Source organism: Megalobrama amblycephala, linkage group LG3 (assembly GCF_018812025.1).
Source record: "Megalobrama amblycephala isolate DHTTF-2021 linkage group LG3, ASM1881202v1, whole genome shotgun sequence".
NCBI lineage: Eukaryota > Metazoa > Chordata > Actinopteri > Cypriniformes > Xenocyprididae > Megalobrama > Megalobrama amblycephala.
This window is the reverse complement of record NC_063046.1, coordinates 7855876-7875238: the sequence shown is the minus strand read 5'-3', so window position 1 is coordinate 7875238 and position 19363 is coordinate 7855876. Positions and strand designations below refer to the sequence as shown.

The 19363-nt window shown below is 35.7% G+C and overlaps 1 protein-coding gene across 1 annotated transcript; it reads left to right on the top strand.

Annotated features, from left to right (window-relative positions):
• Positions 1-16706, top strand: zgc:158785 (uncharacterized protein LOC791214 homolog). Its single transcript, XM_048183678.1, has 5 exons — positions 1-618; positions 9447-9637; positions 12486-12690; positions 15204-15410; positions 15846-16706. Exons 2-5 carry the CDS (start codon positions 9483-9485, stop codon positions 16002-16004), a joined length of 726 nt encoding a protein of 241 aa, XP_048039635.1. The 5' UTR covers positions 1-618; positions 9447-9482; the 3' UTR covers positions 16005-16706.
• Positions 16707-19363: the final 2657 nt, after the last annotated feature.

Genomic DNA, 19363 nt, shown 5'->3' with positions numbered 1-19363 from the left:
TTTTATTTTTTTTTTAATTCATCTGCTACTCAAATGTAACAAATGGATTACACTGAATAACTGTTGGTACGTGTTTTGCTGTAAACAAGGATGGATAAAGGGAAATCTCTCAAGAACATTAAATGCTCACAACCATTTCAGACTTCAGTCTGTGAACGAGATAAAAAGGTGTTTAGCAAGAGATCAGGCCACTCTTAGACCAGCGGGCTAAAATTAGACCTGGTCCATGAGGTTTAGACAGCGCTAACACTTTCACCGTTTGTTGTTGTTATGTCTGCAAGGGTTTACAGTCGAAGCTCAGGACCCCGTTCGATTAGCATAAAGTTAGGAAAATGAAAAGCCATTGGTGACAACTAACTGGATTAAGGAACGTTGAATGAGGAGCTGCCCGGAGTGTAACCAACGGTGATGTGAGAGGGATTTCCCTTTGTCGGCTCTGCCTGTGCTTTCCTGGCCTTCCAGCTAATCCTCAGCTATTCTCACCAACGACCTTGGACTCAATGCTAATCTGACCGTAGAGAGAGAGAGAGAGAGAAAGTCTACGTGTCTTTAAATCTTCAGAGGCTGATTCTGCTCGTGTTATGGGGAGCTTGGATGAAGAACAGCGTCTGTCTGATGGTAAGTTCCTAACTTTTCTAAAAACTTTTCAGTTGCAAATGTTATAGAATAGTGCTTTTGAAGTTGTTTTAGTTGTGCATTTGGTAAAATGTTATGGTGGCATGTGTGCCTATATACAGTAGAGTTGATGTTGCTTCAGAGAACATTGTGAATCCATTGATGGTGCATCACAGTGGGGAAATGCAATGGTTTGCGAAAGTGATGCTACATCAAAACTTCAACTTTTAATGTTTGCTCTCTGACGTAAGCATCTGTTGATCAATTTCAGAGAGACAACTTTCAGAAAACTTATGATTTCAATAACCTGGCATGTTCCACACCCTCAGTGGATCTTTCACACCCCTTACAGTTTAGATTCAACCAGTTCATGAAGTCAGCTGTCCATCATTCGGTGGAATAAGTTCAACCCTTCACTCTCAGAAGGTACAAAAGGGGCAATACCCTTTCAAAAGGTACTGATATATACCATTTAGGTACTAAGACATTAATATGCACCATTAAGGTTAAATAAGGTACAAAGGTGTACCGCCTCAATGACTTATCATTATAGACCCATGAATCATGTGTGACCGAGCTGTAATAATTATCTAAAAAAAAACCCAAAAAAAAAAACCCAGAAACATGCATTGAATGTGAATGATATATTGTTTGTACATGCAATTGTTGCAAATATGCATATTTAAATAGTCATCTTTTAACAAATATGGCCATTGCAATAGATTAAAGAGGGGAAAACCTGTCATTATTTACTCACCCTGATTTCAATCCCATATGTTTTTTTAATTTAGTTTTTTTAAGAACCTGCACAGCTCTTTCTATACGCGTTAATAGTGACGTCAAGCTACAAAAAGGACAGAAAAAACAAACAAAAATAGCACAGTTCAAAAGTTTGTGGTCAGCAAGATTTTTCTTAATACTTTATTCCGCATAGATGCATTAAATTGATAAAAAGTGACAGTAAAGTACGGAAGAGGATTAGGGCCAAGCAATAATAAAAAATAAAACCATCTCGAGATTAAAGTTGTTAAATTTCGAGAAAAAAGTCGAGATAAAATGTTGAGAATAAACTCATTAAATTACGAGAAAAAACTCATTAAATTTCGAGAAAAAAGTCGAGATAAAATGTTAAGAATAAAGTCATTAAATTACGAGAAAAAAAGTTGTTAGATTATGAGAACAAATTCATTAAATTATGAGAAAAAAAATCGTTAAATTTCGAGAAAAAAAGTCGAGATAAAATGTTGAGAATAAACTTGTTAAATTACGAGAAAAAAGTCGTTAAATTTTGAGAAAAAAGTCGAGATAAAATGTTGAGAATAAAGTCATTAAATTACGAGAAAAAACTCGTTAAATTTCGAGAAAAAAGTCAAGATAAAATGTTGAGAATAAAGTCATTAAATTACGAGAAAAAACTCGTTAAATTTCGAGAAAAAAGTCAAGATAAAATGTTGAGAATAAAGTCATTAAATTATGAGAAAAAAAGTCGTTAGATTATGAGAACAAATTCATTAAATTATGAGAAAAAAAAATCGTTAAATTTCGAGAAAAAAAGTCGAGATAAAATGTTGAGAATAAAGTCATTAAATTATGAGAAAAAAATCGTTAAATTACGAGAACAAATTCGTTAAATTATGAGAAAAATGTTGTTAAATTTCGAGAAAAAAGTCGAGATAAAATGTTGAGAATAAACTTGTTAAATTACAAAAAAAACCTTATTAAATTTCGAGAAAAAAGTCGATAAAATGTTGAGAATAAACTTGTTAAATTACAAAAAAAACCTTATTAAATTACGAGAAAAAAGTCATTAAATTATGAGAACAAATTCGTTAAATTACGAGAAAAAAGTTGTTAAATTATGAGAACAAATTCGTAATTTAACGAATTTGTTCTCGTAATTTAACGACTTTTTTCTCATAATTTAATGAGTTTATTCTCAACATTTTATCTTGACTTTTTTCTCAAAATTTAACAACATTTTTCTCATAATTTAACGAATTTGTTCTCGTAATTTAACGATTTTTTCTCGTAATTTAATGACTTTATTCTCAACATTTTATCTCGACTTTTTTCTTGAAATTTAACAAGTTTTTTTCTCGTAATTTATCGAGTTTATTCTCAACATTTTATCTCGACCTTTTTCTCGAAATTTAACGAGTTTTTTCTCAAAATTTAACAACTTTAATCTCGAGAGGTTTTTTTTTTATTATTATTATTATTGCTTGGCCCTAATCCTCTTCCGTAGTAAAGACTTTTACATTGTTACAAAAAATTTAAAATAAATGATTTTTTGAACTTTTCATTTAATAACAATCTTGAAAAAAAAAATGTATCTGAAGCAGCACAACTGTTTTCAACATCAGAAATGTTTCTTGAGCATCAAATCATCATATTAGATTGATTTCTGAAGGATCATGTGACACTGAAAACTGGAGTAATGATGCTGAAAATTCAGCTTTGATCACAGAAATAAATTATATTTTACAATATATTCACATAGAAAACATTGAAACACCACATAACAATACGACATGACATAATACGATTAACATGGCTAGATAAAAGCTACTGACATAAAATGATTTTTAAGCCGGAATTTAAATACAGACAGAGAAGGTGCAGCTCTAAGAGAAGCTGGTAAATTGTTTCATAAATTAGGACCAGCAACAGCGAAGGCTCGATCACCTCTGCAATGGAACCTAGATCTAGGAATAGTTAGGAGACCAAGATTACTGGATCTTAGAGACCTATTTGGTTTATAAATAGAGATTGCCTCAGAGAGATAAGGTGGGGCTTGATTGTGCAAGGATTTGTAAACTTCACATTTCAATTCAATTCACATTTATTTGTATAGCGCTTTTCACGATACATATCATTTCAAAGCAGCTTTACAGAGAATGCATGTCAAAATTACAATATTAGAAGAATGCAGTTAGCAAATAATGTAATAATTTGTGCAATTAATTTACAAACACTGTTAGCATTTAATTTTAAGGTAGAAGCTCCTGGAAAAATGAAAAACATCAACAACAATTAGGATATATAGAAATTTGGGAATGTGCATGTTGCATCTTCCAAGGTCTTCGCAGGAGTTGGCGCCGTCTCTTCATAAGTGTTGGTCATCTGAGGTCTTCTTAAGAGGCTGGATCCAAACTGAAGCTGATGTCAGCTGATGAACAGAAAAGCAAATAGAGAATAATTAGCGTAGCTGCTGTTCATAACATTAAGCAAAGATACAATTGCAATTGATCTGATATGAGATGCATTATGTGAACACTTGGCTAAAGAGATGAGCCTTGAATCTAGATTTAAACTGGGTGAGCGAGTCTGAGCCCCGAACATTATCAGGAAGGCTATTCCAGAGTTTCGGAGCCAAATGTGAAAACGCTCTCCCTCCTTTAGTGGACTTAGCAGAAGTCCAGAGTTTTGTGATCTTAAAGAGCGTGAAGGATTGTAGGGCGATAGAAGGTCGGTTAAGTACACAGGAGCTAAACCATTTAGAGCCTTATAGGTCATTAGCAATACTTTATAATCAATACGGAACTTAATAGGTAACCAGTGTAGAGATGATAAAATTGGTGTTATATGATCATATTTTCTTGACCTGGTAAGAACTCTAGCAGCTGCATTTTGTACTAATTGTAGCTTGTTTATTGAGGAAGCAGGACAACCAGCTAATAATGCATTACAGTAATCTAGTCGAGACGTCATGAAAGCATGAACTAACTTTTCTGCATCAGAAATAGATAACATATTCCGTATCTTAGCAATGTTTCTGAGGTGGAAGAAGGCTGTTTTTGTAACATATGAAATATGATTTTCAAAGGACAAGTTGCTGTCTAATATAACACCCAGGTCTTTAACTGTCGAGGATGGAGTAACAAATGCAGATTGTAGTCTGAGAGATTCTGTGTAATACTTCAGTCTTATCTGAATTTAATAGAAGAAAATTACTAGTCATCCAATGTTTCTTTAACACACTCTGTCAGTTTGGATAATTTAGAGATTTCATCTGGTCGTGATGAGATATATAACTGAGTATCATCGGCATAGCAGTGAAAACTAATTCCATGTTTTCTTATAATATTGCCGAGTGGCAGCATGTATATTGAAAATAGCAGAGGGCCTAACACAGATCCTTGCGGCACTCCATAGTTTACTATCGTTATCTTAGATTTTTCCCTGTTTATATAAACAAAACTGTGACGGTCTGATAGGTACGATCTAAACCACCGTAATGCCTGTCCCTGAATACCAGTGTAATTTTGCAGTCGATCTAGGAGTATTTTATGATCTATAGTGTCGAACGCAGCACTGAGATCAAGTAACACTAGTATTGAGACACAGCCTTGGTCATAAGCTAGAAGTAAGTCGTTTGTAATTTTAACGAGCGCAGTTTCTGTGCTATGATGAGATCTGAATCCTGACTGAAATTTTTCATAGATAGCGTTTTTTTGTAAGAAGGAGCACAGTTGGGCCGATACCACTTTTTCTAGTATTTTAGACATAAATGGAAGATTTGAAATAGGTCTGTAATTTGCTAATACATTTGGATCTAATTGTGGTTTCTTAATGAGAGGCTTAATAACTGCTAGCTTGAACGGTCGTGGGACGTGACCTAGAGATAAAGACGAGTTGATAATATTGAGAAGAGGCTCGTCTGCTACAGGTAACAATTCTTTCAGTAGTTTAGTGGGTATTGGATCTAATAAACATGTTGTTGGTTTAGACGCAGTGATAAGTTTATTTAGCTCTTCCTGTCCTTTAGTTGTAAAGCACTGCAACTGTTCTTGAGGGGCGATAATTGAGGCTGAATCATAAAACTCTGTTAAAGGTTGTACATTTACAATTGTATTTCTGATACTTTCGATTTTCTCAGTGAAGAAATTCATAAAGTCATCACTATTAAACTGTAATGAAATGTTTTGTTCTGGTGATGTCTGTTTATTTGTTAATCTAGCCACTGTACTAAACAAGAACCGTGGATTGTTTTGGTTATTAAAGGTTAAACAAAGGTTAAAATTTTAAAACTAATTCTAAATTTAACTGGTAACCAGTTTAGTGAAATAAGAATGGGCGAGATGTGGTCGAACTTTCGTCTGAAATGCAGCAGCATTTTGGACCATCTGTAAACGCACTATAGAAGACTGACTTATACCATAGTAAAGTGAGTTACAGTAATCTAGACGAGAAAGAACAAACAACTGAATTATCTGTTCAAACTGTTTTTGATTTTTGATAAACGCCGTAAGTGGAAAAAACATGATTTGACCACTGCACTAATTTGTTTCTCAAAACCCATGTTGCAATCAAAAAAGGACACCAAGATTTTTGGCACAAGGTGTAAGATAGGAAGAGAGATGACCAAAGTGAGGGGCACAGTCTTCATATGACTTGGAGCCAAACAGAATGATTTCTGTTTTGTTCTCGTTTAACACTAAGAGATTCTGCTTTAACCATGTTTGTAATTCGCTTATACAATTCAACAGAGGTCCTAAAAAATCTTTATTTTTATGCTGCAAAGGAAAATACAGCTGAGTATCGTCTGCATAAAGGTCGAATGACACTCCATATTTCTCAAAGATAGCACCCATTGGCAACATGAATATACAGTAGAAAATAAAATAGGAGCAAGAATTGAGCCCTGTGGCACCCCACAAGCAAGTGGGTGTGATGACGAACTATATTGGCCAATAGAAACACTAAAGCTTCTGTTAGTTGAAAAAGACTGAAACCAATTCAATACCTTCCCCTGTAGACCAACACAGCTCTCCAACCTGGAAATCAAGATGCTGTAGTCGACCATATCAAATGCAGAGCTTAAGTCTAGTACCACCAGAGCCATGGTATTGCCTTTATCTGTTTCTAGTAAAATATCATTTACAACTTTTAAAATACAGTTTCCGTGCTGTTTTGAGACTTAAAACCCGACTGAAATTTTTCAAGAATATTATTTGATGACAAATGGGACTGCAGCTGGGTCAATACAATTTTCTCGAGAATCTTGGAGAGAAATTTCAGGTTTAGGCCTAAAGTTATTAAAGTTCGAAGATTGGGCCTCTTTAATAATGGAGTTACTGTAGCTGTTTTTAGGCAGTCCAGAACAACCTCAGTAGTTAGACTAGTGTTAAAGATAGTTAAAAGATCATGTCCAACTGTATTGAAAATCTGTTTTAGAAATCTAGAAGGAATGATATCGAGAGAAGATGAAGTTGGTCTTAGACTTTCAACAATGGCTCTACAGGATTCAAGGGAAACAGGCTGACAATCTCTCCACAGCATCGGACTGCTTGAACTCTCAGGTTGAATGGAGTTCACCAAGGGCAGGTTAGATCTTAGTTGAACGGTTTTCTCATTAAAAAAGGTACAGAATTGTTCACAAAGTGAAACAGAAGCATCAGGAAAAATGTTGACTGGGGGGACTGAGTACAGAATCAATGACAGAGAAAAGGGTCTTGGGTCTATGTAAATTGTCACCAATAAACTCAGATAGATATTTGGACTTGGCGGCCTTGACAGCTCTCTGATACACATACAGTGGGTACGGAAAGTATTCAGACCCCCTTAAATTTTTCACTCTTTGTTATATTGCAGCCATTTGCTAAAATCATTTAAGTTCATTTTTTCCTCATTAATGTACACACAGCACCCCATATTGACAGAAAAACACAGAATTGTTGACATTTTTGCAGATTTATTAAAAAAGAAAAACTGAAATATCACATGGTCCTAAGTATTCAGACCCTTTGCTGTGACACTCATATATTTAACTCAGGTGCTGTCCATTTCTTCTTCATCCTTGAGATGGTTCTACACCTTCATTTGAGTCCAGCTGTGTTTGATTATACTGATTGGACTTGATTAGGAAAGCCACACACCTGTCTATATAAGACCTTACAGCTCACAGTGCATGTCAGAGCAAATGAGAATCATGAGGTCAAAGGAACTGCCTGAAGAGCTCAGAGACAGAATTGTGGCAAGGCACAGATCTGGCCAAGGTTACAAAAAAATTTCTGCTGCACTTAAGGTTCCTAAGAGCACAGTGGCCTCCATAATCCTTAAATGGAAGATGTTTGGGACGACCAGAACCCTTCCTAGAGCTGGCCGTCCGGCCAAACTGAGCTATCGGGGGAGAAGAGCCTTGGTGAGAGAGGTAAAGAAGAACCCAAAGATCACTGTGGCTGAGCTCCAGAGATGCAGTCGGGAGATGGGAGAAAGTTGTAGAAAGTCAACCATCACTGCAGCCCTCCACCAGTCGGGGCTTTATGGCAGAGTGGCCCGACGGAAGCCTCTCCTCAGTGCAAGACACATGAAAGCCCGCATGGAGTTTGCTAAAAAACACCTGAAGGACTCCAAGATGGTGAGAAATAAGATTCTCTGGTCTGATGAGACCAAGATAGAACTTTTTGGCCTTAATTCTAAGCGGTATGTGTGGAGAAAACCAGGCACTGCTCATCACCTGTCCAATACAGTCCCAACAGTGAAGCATGGTGGTGGCAGCATCATGCTGTGGGGGTGTTTTTCAGCTGCAGGGACAGGACGACTGGTTGCAATCGAGGGAAAGATGAATGCGGCCAAGGACAGGGATATCCTGGACGAAAACCTTCTCCAGAGTGCTCAGGACCTCAGACTGGGCCGAAGGTTTACCTTCCAACAAGACAATGACCCTAAGCACACAGCTAAAATAATGAAGGAGTGGCTTCACAACAACTCCGTGACTGTTCTTGAATGGCCCAGCCAGAGCCCTGACTTAAACCCAATTGAGCATCTCTGGAGAGACCTAAAAATGGCTGTCCACCAACGTTTACCATCCAACCTGACAGAACTGGAGAGGATCTGCAAGGAGGAATGGCAGAGGATCCCCTAATCCAGGTGTGAAAAACTTGTTGCATCTTTATTAAAAAGACTCATGGCTGTATTAGATCAAAAGGGTGCTTCTACTAAATACTGAGCAAAGGGTCTGAATACTTAGGACCATGTGATATTTCAGTTTTTCTTTTTTAATAAATCTGCAAAAATGTCAACAATTCTGTGTTTTTCTGTCAATATGGGGTGCTGTGTGTACATTAATGAGGAAAAAAATGAACTTAAATGATTTTAGCAAATGGCTGCAATATAACAAAGAGTGAAAAATTTAAGGAGGTCTGAACTGTATAAGGAATCTCTTCACATTTCATATGAGACCTGTAACTTATCCTTGCACCATTTTCGCTCTGCTCTTCTACAAGCCTTTCTGAGGCAACGAGTTGAATCATTAAACCAAGGCCGGGGTCTAGTAACAATACATTTAGGTTTTAACGGAGCAATAAGATTCAGAGTAGACAAACATTTTTGATTGAAAGAATAAAAAAGTCTGTTCACATCCAGCACAGGAGAGGATACATCAAGCACATGTGAATCAGTTGTATCATAAGAGGCTGCAAATCTCTCACATGATTGAGTGGAGAAATAACGATTCAAACGAGTCCCTGAGGGTGTGGCAACTGCTGGATCGGGAAAATGAGAAGAGAAAAGTACCATATATATGTATATGTATGTATGAATGTGACATAACTACACATACACACTGTGTGTATGTGTAGTTATGTCTTTAAATTTATAATTTTAAAAGATGAGTCATTATTCACTGAAATCCGTTATTCGAACACATCTCACGTTCATATTAAAAGCAGTTCTTCATGTAAATTTGCATAAAGGTTTATCTAAGCTCATCTCAAGAATAAATAAGCAGCTGTTTCAGTCTGTTCCTCACTCAAAGGATAAAGCTAACGCAAATGTCAGTGTCTCTTCATTGACTGATCACATATGCCTCATGTCTCTGTCTCTCTCAGCTTGCTCAGGTATGATCGTCCTCGTGTGCAGCAGTCATGCTCTGTGAGGAGTCGTCCGCTGGGATCACTGCTGCTCTGGATTCTGTGGTTCGGCTGAAACCCGACACTGAGACCTCCACGGATCCTGTACAGGAAGTCATTCACTGTAGCACTTATGTTTCCTCTGTCATCCCTGCACATGGAGGCATCAGGTGGGTCTAAACCATTTAGCCAAGCGGGTCAGCGTATCCGAATACCCATTAGGCATTGGTGACATGTAAACATGTGCAGTCATGTGTTGATATTCTGATGCCAGAAAGTTGCAGTTTTGGTTTCAGTAAATGCTTTATTTTAACTTGTGAAGTAAATAAGTTACAGTTTTTGTAGTAAAATGAAGCTGTAGAAACAAATTTAAACAAATTTGCAACTTTACACCATTTAAAAGTTTGGGTTTTATAAGATTTTTAATGCTTTTGAAAGAAGTCTCTTCTGCTCACCATGGCTGCATTTATTTGATCAAAAATACAGTAAAAACAGGAATATTGTGAAATATTAATTTTAAATATATATATTCTATTTTAAAGGTGCCCTCGAATGAAAAATTTAATTTATCTTGGCATAGTTGAATAACAAGAGTTCAGTACATAGAAATGACATACAGTGAGTTTCAAACTCCATTGTTTCCTCCTTCTTATATAAATCTCATTTGTTTAAAAGACCTCCGAAGAACAGGCGAATCTCAACATAACACCGACTGTTACGTAACAGTCGGGATCATTAATATGTATGCCTCCAATATTTGCATATGCCAGCCCATGTTCCCAACATTATGAAAGGCATTACACAAGGGCAGCCAGTATTAACATCTGGATCTGTGCACAGCTGAATCAACAGACTAGGTAAGCAAGCAAGGACAACAGCGAAAAATGGCAGATGGAGCAATAATAACTGACATGATCCATGATAACATGATATTTTTAGTGATATTTGTAAATTGTCTTTCTAAATGTTTCGTTAGCATGTTGCTAATGTACTGTTAAATGTGGTTAAAGTTACCATCGTTTATTACTGTATTCACGGAGACAAGAGCCGTCGCTATTTTCATTATTAAACACTTGCAGTCTGTATAATGCATAAACACAACTTCATTCTTTATAAATCTCTCCAACAGTGTAGCATTAGCCATTAGCCACGGATCACAGCCTCAAATTCATTCAGAATCAATGTTAACAATATAACAGTTTACAATACTCACATAATCCGACGCATGCATGCAGTATGCATGACAAACACTTTGTAAAGATCCATTTGAGGGTTATATTAGCTGTGTAAACTTTGTTTATGCACTGTTTAAGGCAAGTGCAAGCTCCGTGGGCGGGGAGCGCGCGATTTAAAGGGCCAGTAGCCCTGAATCGGCTCATTTATAATGATGCCCCAAAATAGGCAGTTAAAAAAATTAATTGAAAAAAATCTATGGGGTATTTTGAGCTGAAACTTCACAGACACATTCAGGGGACACCTTAGACTTATATTACATCTTTTTTTAAAACGTTCTCGGGCACCTTTAATGTTTTAAAAATTATTCCTGTGATCAAAGCTGAATTTTCAGCAGCCATTATTCCAGTCTTCAGTGTCATTTTGTGTGTGTGTGTGTGTGTGTGTGTGTGTGTGTGTGTGTGTGTGTGGAAACAGTGATACATTTTTTTCAGGGTTATTTGATGAATACAAAGTTCAAAAGTATTCACCCCAAAACAACAACAACAACAAACATACTGACCCCAAACTTATGATGTTGTTTATCTCACAGTTCAAACTTTATGTCTCATCTTATGCATTTATTGATTATTTTTAACTTCATCTCAATTAACTTCATTTATTTTATTTTTTTTACTAAAGTACAAACATGCTTCCATACCAAACTGAAGTGCAATAATAAATAATATTAATAATGAAAAGAAATTATTCAAATAATGTTAATTTTAAAACAAACTACATTTACATCACTTGATTTGGCCAACTTAAAAAAGTCTTCTTTCAAAAACATAAAAAAATCACAACCACCCCAAACTTTTGAATATTATATAATTAAAAAAAAAAATTTAAGTAATTATACACTGAAATCCATTATTCTAACACATCTCATACACATGCATGTTCAAATACTGACCCCAAAATTACAATATTGTTTATCTTACAGTTGAAAATGTCATAGATGCATATCTCATAATATGCATTTTTCTATTATTTTTAACTGTATCTCACAATTAATCAGTGATGGGGAAAATTACTTTTAAAAGTAATGCATTACAATATTGTGTTACTACCTAAAAAAGTAACTAATTGTAACTAAGTTACTTTTTTATGGAAAGTAATGCGTTACGTTACTTTTCCTCATCTAAGCTGGGCTTTTAATAATAAAAAAGTAATATTTTTGGCAAATGTTAAGGCCCTTTCACACCAAAAGTGAAATGAATAAGCCTCAGGCTGAAGGAAATGCAAATTCACGCCTGTACAGTAGAGGGGTTAGGGTTAGGGTTAGGTACAAACCTTTTCACTCTTGCTTCAGCAATCCCACAAAAAAAAAAAGTCATTTTTGATTATTAGTATGGTTAAATTGAATCATCGAAGACACTGGTTAATAAAGTGAGATTAAATACATAAAGTGTATTTGTGTTATTTAACATTTAATTAATGCAGGTTTGCATAATATTCAGTTTGAATTTTACTCTTTTTAATAATTTTGAGAAATACATGGGGACAGGAGAGCTGTCAGACAATACATGGGAAAGCAAAGTAACTTTCATTGCTTTTTTGAAAAAGTAACTCATATTTGGTTGTCATTTAAAAGTAATGCATTACTTTACTAGTTACTTGAAAAAAACTAATCTGATTACATACTTGTAATGTGTTCCCCCCAACACTGCAATTAACATCTTTATTTATTACTAAGGTGCAAACAGGCTTCCAAACAACCATCTGCATCATGTTATTCAGCTCATAAATGTTTCATTTTACAGCCTGGAGTCCTGTGTAATCTGTAGTTATTGTTTCTCCTCTCAGTCTGAACAGCGAGGAGCCGTTCTGTCGTATCTGTCATGAAGGCAGCAGTGCGGGCGATCTGTTATCGCCCTGTGAGTGTGCCGGGTCTCTGGCGATGGTGCACCGTGTTTGTCTGGAGCACTGGCTCACGGCCTCCGGCACCAGCCACTGCGAGCTCTGCCACTTTCAATTCGCTCTGGAGAGACTTCCCAAACCGCTCACGGAGGTACAATCCAGTCCGGTCACATGATGCCATATACACTGTAAAAAATCTTTTTTGATTTTAGTAAACTAAACTTAATTATCTGTACAAATATTTCATTTATTTTTAAATATAATGTTTAAAATTAAAATGTGTTTTTTTTTTTTTTTTATTAACTTTTAAAATTCATTTGCTGCTTTGCTGTTCAGACAAATTCAAGTGTTTTGGCAGTCATGCACAGATCCATAAAATGTATGCCAATTGTTATGTTACAGTTAGTGCCAGTTTGCACAATAATAAATATTCAGCAACTCTTGATTTTCAATGCAAAAATATTTTTTTAAGTTAGTTCCATTGGCTATAATTTTGCACGTTTAGCAGGTGGTTAAACTGCATCTTAGGCACAGACTCTTCTATTTCTCCTAATTGTGTCGGTGGCTATATGTTGCTATGGAAACGCAGATATTGTCTGACCTCAGCTGACACATCATTCACTACGAGTCTGTCAGTCTGCCCTCGCCAAGAACTTTATTTAGAGACATCAAGAGATGTAAAACTGGACATATAATAACATACTCTCTGCAGTAGTCACATGGAATGTGTTTTAATCAACATTATCAGCTCCGTTCTCCTGCAGTCACTCACTCTTGAGTCCTGAGTCATGTCCCGGCCTCTCTTTAAGGCACACAGCAGATATTGGCAGGTCTGCTTTACCTCGGCTTCTTTTAAACACTAATCCACTTAGCAGGAAAATGAGATTAGATGAGGAGCGTATCCCTGTCGCTGCAGAGGCCCGGACATGCCGCTTTATTCATGTGCTTATCTCATGTTTGGGCCTGAGGACGAGATGATGAGTCCATGTGCATCATGACCTGTTGAGACGCAACAAACCTCGCCTGCCCTGTGAATGCTGCGCCTTGAACCATTACAGACCGAGAGCAATGTGATGACGATACGCAATATTGATTTTCATTAGTTTTACTTTATTATCATTAGAATACAATAATACAATAAAATCTATCTATCTATCTATCAATCTGTCTGTCTGTCTGTCTATCATTCTGTCTGTCTATCTATCTATCATTCTGTTTATCTATCTATCTATCTATCTATCTATCTATCTATCTATCTATCTGTCTGTCTATCATTCTGTCTGTCTATCTATCTATCATTCTGTTTATCTATCTATCTATCTATCTATCTGTCTGTCTATCATTCTGTCTGTCTATCTATCTATCATTCTGTTTATCTATCTATCTATCTATCTATCTATCTATCTATCATTCTGTCTATCTATCTGTCTATCATTCTATCTATCTATCTGTCTATCTATCTATCATTCTGTCTGTCTATTTATCTATCTATCATTCTGTCTGTCTATTTATCTATTTCTGTCTATCTATCTATCTATCTATCATTCTATCTATCTATCTATCATTCTGTCTATCTATCTGTCTATCATTCTATCTATCTATCATTCTGTCTATCATTCTATCTATCTATCATTCTGTCTGTCTATTTATCTATCTATCATTCTGTCTGTCTATTTATCTATCTCTGTCTATCTATCTATCTATCATTCTATCTATCTATCTATCTATCATTCTGTCTATCTATCTGTCTATCATTCTATCTATCTATCATTCTGTCTATCATTCTATCTATCTATCATTCTGTCTATCTATCTATCTATCTATCTATCTATCTATCTATCATTCTGTCTGTCTATTTATCTCTCTGTCTATCTATCTATCTATCTATCATTCTATCTATCTATCATTCTATCTATCTATCTATCTATCATTCTGTCTGTCTATCATTCTATCTCTGTCTGTCTGTCTATCATTCTGTCTATCTATCTGTCTGTCTATCATTCTGTCTATTTATCTATCTCTGTCTATCTATCTATCTGTCTGTCGTTCTGTCTATCATTCTATCTCTGTCTGTCTATCTATCTATCTATCATTCTGTCTGTCTATTTATCTATCTCTCTGTCTGTCGTTCTGTCTATCGATCTATCTGTCTATCGTTCTGTCTTTCTATCTATCTATCCATCCATCCATCTATCTGTCTATCGTTCTATCTATCTATCTGTCTGTCTATCTATCTATCTATCCATCTATCTGTCTATATATCTATCTATCTATCTCTGTCTGTCTGTCTATCGTTCTGTCTATCTATCATTCTATCTCTGTCTGTCTGTCATTCTATCTATCTGTCTGTCTGTCTATCATTCTATCTCTGTCTGTCTATCTAATCTATCTATCTCATTCTGTCTATTTATCTATCTCTGTCTATATATCTATCCATCTATCTATCTGTCTGTCGTTCTGTCTATCGATCTATCTGTCTATCGTTCTGTCTTTCTATCTATCGTTCTGTCTATCATTCTATCTCTGTCTGTCTGTCTGTCATTCTATCTATCATTCTGTCTGTCTGTCTGTCAATTGTATGCATTTATTTAAATAAGTCACATTACCTGTTCAGATTGCTGTGAGTATTACACTCCTCTAATCAGCAGTTTTTCATGTCTCCAGTGGTTCACTACACCCTCCATGCAGCACCAGAGGCGAACGCTGTGCGGGGACGTGATCTGTTTCCTGTTCATCACACCGTTAGCGAGTCTGTCGGGCTGGTTGTGTGTGCAGGGAGCCCTGGATCTGTACTACAGCAACAGCATGGAGGCCATCGGACTCATAGTTCTCACACTGACACTGTTCACCATTTACCTCTTCTGGTCTGCTGTAAGTTCACTCTTGTTTTCAGTCTAGCTAAATGAAAGTGCACAAATGCTGCGTTCATGATATGTTGTAAGTACTGTAATTACAAGATGACAGCCTGCGATTTTCTACTCTGAGATTTTCAAGTCCTCTGAATTTTGCACTTCTAGGGCCACACTATCAACAGCAAAACAAATCTGCAGCTGTCAGGTGGTACGAGTCGAAAATTCTGAGTTTACAAGTTGTAATTACAAGTTACGCTTTTTACACATCGTGATCTCAACATGGCGTGGTAAATGGTTATTTCAACATGGCATGAACACACCGAGACATTTTTAATTTGCAGTGTATGGAGCCCCTAAAGGGACATGGTGGTGGTAAAAAAAAATAAAAAATTGTCAAATAACAATACAATGGCTTTAACTTTTCTGCATAATTTCCCTTTTTGTTTTACTGCAGGTATCCCTTCGTTATCACATTCACCTTTTCAGGACATGGAATGCGACGAATCCCAGTGTCCGGCTACAGATTCCCCGCCCTGTGAAGACACATAAGACACCAAAACATCTAACATTGCACTTCTTGTGCAAATACAATAACAAGGAGACCATGGTGTAATGCCGACAACAGCATCAGGAATACATTTCATGATGTCTTGATTTTGTGAGAAGCCCTGATTCAGAGTCACACTCAGATTTGGGACTCACACTGAATTGAAGCGATGCCCAAATTTGGAGTGACACCCTAATTTTGAGAGCGATTCGGAGTGATGCCCTGATATTGAGAGACATCCTAATTTAGAGCAACACCCTGATTTGGAGCAACGTGCTGATGTGAAGTGATGTTTTTACTTTGTTTTGTAAATAACGAGAAACTTTAAAGAAACTTTTCAGTCATGAAATCTCATCAAAACATGGGAAAAGCATGTCAAACCACAGGAAAAGAACACATAAAGCAGAGAACAATGGTGTTGAGATGATAATAACTGAGCTATTTATACCTGCAAGTTTCACTTTACATGAGTGTTACAATTATTCAGAAGAATATATATCTAGGTGAACGTACAGTAACTAAGACAATCATACAGATCATTTTGTTTGCTTTGTCATGGAAACACTTGAATTATATAGAAAAATGTGAATATTTAACCAAAAGACTAAAACAAATATGCTTTAAAATCTTGTGGACATTGAAAATGTCACATTGGAAAATCCTCACGAGAAAATATCGATTTTTTTTTTTTTGTATTAATACTTTTATTTACAGAGGATGCATTAAATTGGTCAAAAGTGACAGTGAAGACATTTAAAATGCTTTTAAATTTATGTTTCAAATAAATGCTTTTCCTTTTTATTTTTAGGATTCTTTGATGAATTAAAAGTTTCCACAAAAAACTGTTTTCAACATTAATAATAATCAGAAATGTTTCTTGAGCATCAAATCAGCGTATTCAAATGATTTCTGAAGGATCATGTGACCATGCAGACTGGAAATCACAGGAATAAATGACATTTTTACAATATTAAAGCTTAAAATAAAGCCACAAGCTAAAATGGTTATGAATTGTCAATTCAGTTCAATGCAATACAAGTCAAATTTCTCTTTTAATATTAAGAAACATTGTTTGTTGTGGACATAATCCTATTGTGAAAGTGAGAAACAAGCAAATAAAAACAGGTTTCAATTATTATTATTATTTTTTTAACCCTTACATCTTTCTCTCTGCACGTACACATAACCTGGACATCTTTTTTCCATTGAGATCTGAATCATTAGTGCAGATCTAATGAAGTGGATAGCTTTCCCCATTTATTTCAGTGAGGTGAATGGATCTGCAGTCAGAAAAAGAGCAGTAACTGTTTTTCATGCTATAAGAGGATTTATAAACAATGAATATAGTTCAATGTTAGGCTAATGTGCACAAGATAGGAAATGACATAGCCTACAAGTAGACTTACACTAGGTTAAATCACAAGTTTTACCCATTAATCATAATGCTAACTATGCTAGAAGCGTCCATGCATCACTGCTATTGCAATCATTGTCATATAATTTCATCATGTGCACGGCTCAGAGTCTAGAGAAGTTTAATTTTTTTTCTTTTTTTAGGCATTTTAAGAAAAATTTAGAATAGAAAGCCAATCTAGCATGCAAAGCATTGGTGTCTTTGGTGTTAATAATGACAAAAGCATCTGCAGTAAGTAAATAACGAAATAAACACCTCTCCATTGTTTCTTGAAATAGGTGGTGCAGCCTATAATCATGAATAACCTCGAGTCCTTCATTATTATGTTCCCGAAAACCACCAACTTTGGACACAAAACAGCAATTGCCAAGACGTGTCGACAGAGGGCGCTGATCAGGCGAAAACTAAGAACTGCTACTGTTTACATACAAGTGCTTCTAAATAACGTTCGTCCCGAAACATAGTGCTTTGAACCTGTTTTTTCAAAGGTGCCTGGATGGTATACTATTTCTGGTGGATTTTATGTGTTTTATATAAAGCTAATTGCACAACGTATATGCTTTTTCAGGTGTAGAAAAGTGGCGAGCAATGTGAGGCTGAAGAGACTGCAGTGCTCTTTAAATTGTGCCTATGAACCTAGAAGATAAGTAAAATGTCATGCTAAACATCAGAGAAGCTATTGTTACATGCACATAACTTTTGAGTTTCTTGTCAACAACAGTAAATACAAATGGCCTACTCACAACACCTCCGTCTAAAATTAACCATACAAAAGGGGTTATGCGCTATCTAACTTCCGTATTCTGTAAAACAGATCAGATCGCTTCCGGTTTAGGTCTTTTGTATGTGCTTCATGAAAAAATGAGCTGTTTTATTCAAGATAACTTAAAAGGAGCATAAAAAGATGAGCATAACTGATGTCCCCCGCATATACAGGTTGATATTTAGCTTTTTTCATTTTTCTTCTTCACACTAACTTTTAGACAATATGTGAACTAGGTATTTTCGCTGATACCTTAAAGGGTTAGTTCACCCAAAAATGAAAATAATGTAATTAATTACTCACCCTTATGTTGTTCTACACCTGTAAGACCTTTGTTCATCTTCAGAACACAAATTGAGATATTTTTGATGAAATCCGATGGCTCAGTGAGGCCTGCATTGCCAGCAATGACACTTCCTCTCTCAAGATCCATTAATGTACTAAACACATATTTAAATCAGTTCATGTGAGTACAGTGGTTCAATATTAATATTATAAAGCAACGAGAATATTTGTGTGCAAAAAACAAAATACCGACTTATATAGTGGTGGCCGATTTCAAAACACTGCTTCAGGAAGTAGGGCCCTATAATTTCCGCGATCATGGAATCGCGGACGGAATCGCGGAATCAAGTCATAAAAATGGAATTTACTATATAACGCAGAATGTCAAATTTTTGATTAATGAATTAAAAGCAGGTCAGTACACGTAAATTAAATCGCGATATAGACTAGTGACTGAATATTAAACCGCAAAAAGACTATTAAACATGAATCCTGCATGCCTTTGTGAATCAAATGAATGATGCGGAAGCGCAGTTTCATTTACCTCACACCGCCTTTCGTCCTCTGTCGCCTCACTATATGAACGCACAAATTCTCTCCAGAGCTGCTCTGAAAGTCACTTCATCAGCATTTAACCGCTTCGTTTAAGAAAACTACCGTCATAAACACTGAGAAACTCAAAGCTCTGGGCAAACCGTCAAAATAAAAGTTCGATTTAACTTGACAGAAACATATTACTGTTGTACAGTAGAATTTAGATAAATTAATTTAACAATAAATTATTAAAATATATTTTAAACAATAATCTCAGTGTTTCTTCCATGTTTTAATTTTAACAGTAAAGCTCTGTTGTGCAGCACATTGTTTGACAAAAAAGTTTAATTTCATGATTAAAAGATAAATTAAATGGTATGCGTTCATTTGATTGCCAGAAAAATTTAAATCCACAACAGAACTTCTGAA